At 48.2% G+C, this 4,524-nt stretch overlaps 1 protein-coding gene across 1 annotated transcript; it reads left to right on the top strand.

Annotated features, from left to right (window-relative positions):
- Nucleotides 1-555: 555 nt before the first annotated feature.
- LOC140185046 (probable G-protein coupled receptor 139) lies at nucleotides 556-2,704 on the top strand. The gene is made up of 2 exons (XM_072238265.1): nucleotides 556-631; nucleotides 1,797-2,704. The coding sequence occupies exons 1-2, from the start codon at nucleotides 556-558 to the stop codon at nucleotides 2,702-2,704; spliced, it is 984 nt and encodes a 327-aa protein (XP_072094366.1).
- Nucleotides 2,705-4,524: the final 1,820 nt, after the last annotated feature.

Genomic DNA, 4,524 nt, shown 5'->3' on the forward strand with positions numbered 1-4,524 from the left:
CATCCTGTGTGCCTCATCACGGCAGTAGACGAGGCCATGGACTGACGTGCAGGAATGAGAATGGGAAGTAGAATTGAAATGTGTGTGTTGATTTGATTTCCAGCATCTGCACATTTTTTTTGTGCTTGTGGTTAGATTCAGATGAGGTGCGATCGGAATTTGTGCAGAATCAGAGCGGAGCGGCCGTTTTACTCTCAGTCGATCTGCTTTAACAATTCCTCAATTGATGGACAAAAGTCACACGGAGACAAACAACAGGTGATAATCTGGGTCTGATGGCATTTAAAGCAATGTTCCCTCTGCTGGATGAATACTACTCTCAATTTACAGTCCTGAGTACATCACATTATCTATTACTATCTGTCACTGTGGGGAATGCACATGTCTGACGTAATCGGTTTGGAAATAACTTGAAAATGTTTATTTCTCAATCTGTTGAAGTCTGCCCCTGTGGACTCGCTAAATGGTATTAAAAACTCAAGGCTTATGATGCCTTAACATTTCATTCCGAGAGATCGCCAGTAGTACAGCGGGTCGAATCACTGGGCAGAGGAAATGTCTTCAACGTTGGATAGTTACAGAAGTGTGCAGAAAATTTTGTACGTGTTTATTGCCGTCATTGGAGTTCCCGGTGAGTGAGTGGAGTTCATATTTGGTGTTTCTGTGTGTTAATCGGTGTGGACTGTTTATGGTCATTTGACAAGCTTCCAACTTGATGACCATTGCACAAATATCCGTCAGAGATATCGAACCTGTCCATTTGAAAGCTGATTTTGCATATTTAATGACAAACGAATCAGATTGTCTGTCTCTCCTCCGCCACAAGCGTTCGACTCGGACGTTTTTTTTCGTGTCTTTAATGACGCCTTTTCCAGAGTAGTCCCAGTGCAGCTCTCTGACTGGATGGGCTTTGATTCGTCCAGATTTATACCCGTGCTGGAGAAAGGCACTTTCCCCCGAAGATGGGACTGGGAGGGATTTACATTGTGAAGTTCATTATTTCTGAGGAATTGATCAGATTGACCATCTGGGTCCTGTGTTTTACGTTTCCCTTTGGAGACTATGTCAATCGGATTCCACTGCCCGTTGTTCAATAATTGGGTTTGATCACCTCTGTCAGTGTCCACAGACACCCTGAACTGTTTTCTCCAAGTGCACCGCGCTGTAGAATTGATGTAAATTAATTAATTAATTAGTTCAGTAATGGAGCTATCAGCTTCTGTTTACTAAATTGAGCCGGCTTTCCCTTTGAGATCCATCGTAAATTGGGGCATCATTTCATCCTGAAGAAGGGTCTTGGCCCGAAACGGTCAGTGTTTGTTCAATTGCATAGATGTTTCTTGGGCTGCAGAGTTCCCCCAGTAATTTGAGTGTGTTGTTTCCCTCCGGATGCCCCAGGCTCACCTGATGCCGTGTTTCTCGTGGTCTGCTCAGTCACGGCTAAATCATTGTAACCGGTTCCATCAGCGATGGAATCAGAATTAGCACAGAGCACTGTCGTTCATGCAGCTCGGTTTTAGCACCGACGGTTAGTCACACAACGTCTTGTTGGCACAGTGAGGAAAACAGTTCAAATATATTGTGATCCGTGTCAGATGTTAGATTTGCAGACGTTTACACATTCTGGCACTTCTGTTCTTTAGCCGAAAGCCGGTCCTGTGTTAATTCCCGGAAAGTCTGCTCAGTAATGCCCAGTGCCTGTTCTCTTGTCTCGCTCTCTGTCTCTGTTTGTCTGTCTGTCTGACTCTCTCTCTCTCTCTCTCTCTCTCTCTCTCTCTCTCTCTCTTTCTCTCTAGTGAATTTACTGGCGATTGTGATCCTGTCCCGGGGAAAGTGCGGCCTCTCTACCTGCACCACTCGCTACCTGGTAGCCATGGCAGCGGCCGATCTACTGACTATTATCTTCGAGATCATTTTGTTTCGAATTAAAAAATATTACTTCATGTCCAGTTTTCTAAACATTACCCCCATGTGCAGCGTTATCAGTGTACTCAGGTACGCAGCCACAGACTGTTCTGTCTGGTTCACCGTCACTTTCACCTTTGATCGGTTTGTCGCCATTTGCTGCCAGAAGCTGAAAACAAAATATTGCACCGGGAAAACTGCGGCTGTGGTTCTAACAACAACTGGCGTGCTGTTCTGTCTGAAAAACATTCCCCGCAACTTCCTCTGGGAACCCAAAGTGATCATCGACAATGTGCCGTGGTTCTGTAACCTCAGGGACAAAGTTATCACTGACCCCGGGTGGGTAGCACAGGCTTGGGCGGAGAATGTTTTAACTCCGCTCCTCCCTTTCGCTGGGATCCTGCTGCTCAACGCTCTGACAGTCAGACACATTTTAGTGGCCAGTCGGGTCCGTAAGGGGCTGAAGGGTCAGAGCAAGGGGGAGAACCGCAGTGACCCGGAGATGGAGAGCAGGAGGAGATCTGTGGTTTTACTCTTCACTCTATCGGGCAGCTTCGTCTTACTGTGGATGACACTGGTCATAAATTTCATATATTATCAGGTCAAAGCAATGGGTTTCAATTTCAATGATTCTGAATGGATATTTCATGGTTTCGGCGTTTTGCTGAGGAATTTTAGCTTGTGCACGAACACAGTTATTTACGCAGTGACTCAGTCGAAATTCAGGGAGCAGGTGATCAGCGCGGTGAAATACCCGATCATTTCTGTGCTACAGTTGATTAATAAAGACGCGCGCTGAGCGCAACCCAGATATAGCTTCAATGTATCCCGTCCGGGCTCCAGATCTTCTCATTCACCGTCTCGTCTCCAAGCTATTATTCCCTGGCGGTCGTCTTATTGACCGGGAGCAGCAGTGCTGTGGACCGCGAGAAAATGGAGGGTGATAGGAAAGTGCTTGCAATAGAGAGATGTCTGGGATTGGCTGAGTGGAGTGCTGGAGTGCTTCGTGGGGGCTGGGTAAAGAGAGATTGAGAGATCGTGAAAGATTGTTGCGTGTGTGTGTGTGAGAGAGAGAGAGAATGAATGTGTGTGTGTGTGAGAGAGAGTGTGAGTCTGTGTGTGTGAGTCTGGGTGTGTGTGTTTGTGTGTGTGTTTGAGTGTGTGTGTGTGTGTGTGTGTGTGTGTTTGAGAGAGTGCTGAGAAGGTTTACGAAGATGCTGCCAGGACAAGGTGATCTGTGTTATAGGGAGAAGTTGGCCAGGCTTCAAACTCAGCATGCTTGTCACTAAACCCAATCTCATCTTTAACATAGAAACATAGAATTATAGAAAATAGGTGCAGGAGTAAGCCATTCGGCCCTTCGAGCCCACACCGCCATTCAGTACGATCATGGCTGATCATCCATCTCAGAAACCTGTACTTGCCTTCTCTCCATGCCCACTGATCCCTTTAGCCACAAGGGCCATATCCAACTCTTAAATATAGCCAATGAACTGGCCTCAACTGCTTCTTGTGGCAGAGAATTCCACAGATTCACCACTGTCTGTGTGAAGAAGTTTTTTTTTTCTCGTCTCGGTCCTAAAAGGCTTCCCCTTTATCCTCAAACTGCGACCCCTCGTTCTGGACTTCCCCAACATCGGGAACAATCTTCCTGCATCTAGCCTGTCTAATCCCTTTAGGATTTTATACGTTTCAATAAGATCCCCCCTCAGTCTTCTAAATTGCAGAGAGTATAAGCATAGCCGATCCAGTCTTTCATCATATGAAAGTCTTGCCATCCCAGGAATCAATCTGATGAACCTTCTTTGTACTCCCTCTATGGCAAGAATGTCTTTCCTCAGATTAGGGGACCAAACCTGCACACAATACTCTAGGTGTGGTCTGCCGTTGCACCTCCCTGCTCCTGTACCCAAATCCTCTTGCTATGAATGCCAGAATGCTATGAATGAACTCCTTCACAAACCTGCCCCTATACATAACCTGACTTCTAATACCGCAAACCCCAGTCACCAAACCTAAATCTGTCCTCCCACTGTCATAGTCCGGTCCGTGAAGTCCGCGTTCTGGTTCACGGTCCGCTCCGTGGACGCCAGACTCCGGGTTTTCCGGCTGTCCCTTGTTTCAGTTGGGCTTAATCATTGGCACCCGATGCTTGTCTTGGAGCTGGGAATATAAGCGGTCCTGGGATTAAACTTCCAACCTGTGTCTGGAGCCACGCCTGCAAGCTGTGTCTGGAGCGTCGCCTGCAACATGCGTCTGGAGCGTCGCCTGCACCCTGTGTCTGGAGCGTCGCCTGTAACCTGTGTCTGGAGCGTCGCCTGTAACCTGTGTCTGGAGCGTCGCCTGTAACATGCGTCTGGAGCGTCGCCTGCAACCTGTGCCTGGAGCGTCGCCTGCAACCTGTGTCTGGAGCGTCGCCTGCAACCTGTGTCTGGAGCGTCGCCTGCAACCTGCGTCTGGAGCGTCGCCTTCAACATGCGTCTGGAGCGTCGCCTGCAACCCGTGTCTGGAGCGTCGCCTGCAACCTGTGTCTGGAGCGTCGCCTGCAACCTGTGTCTGGAGCGTCGCCTTCAACATGCGTCTGGAGCGTCGCCTGCAACCTGTGTCTGGAGCGTCGCC

Source organism: Mobula birostris, chromosome 20 (genome assembly GCF_030028105.1).
Source record: "Mobula birostris isolate sMobBir1 chromosome 20, sMobBir1.hap1, whole genome shotgun sequence".
Lineage (NCBI taxonomy): Eukaryota > Metazoa > Chordata > Chondrichthyes > Myliobatiformes > Myliobatidae > Mobula > Mobula birostris.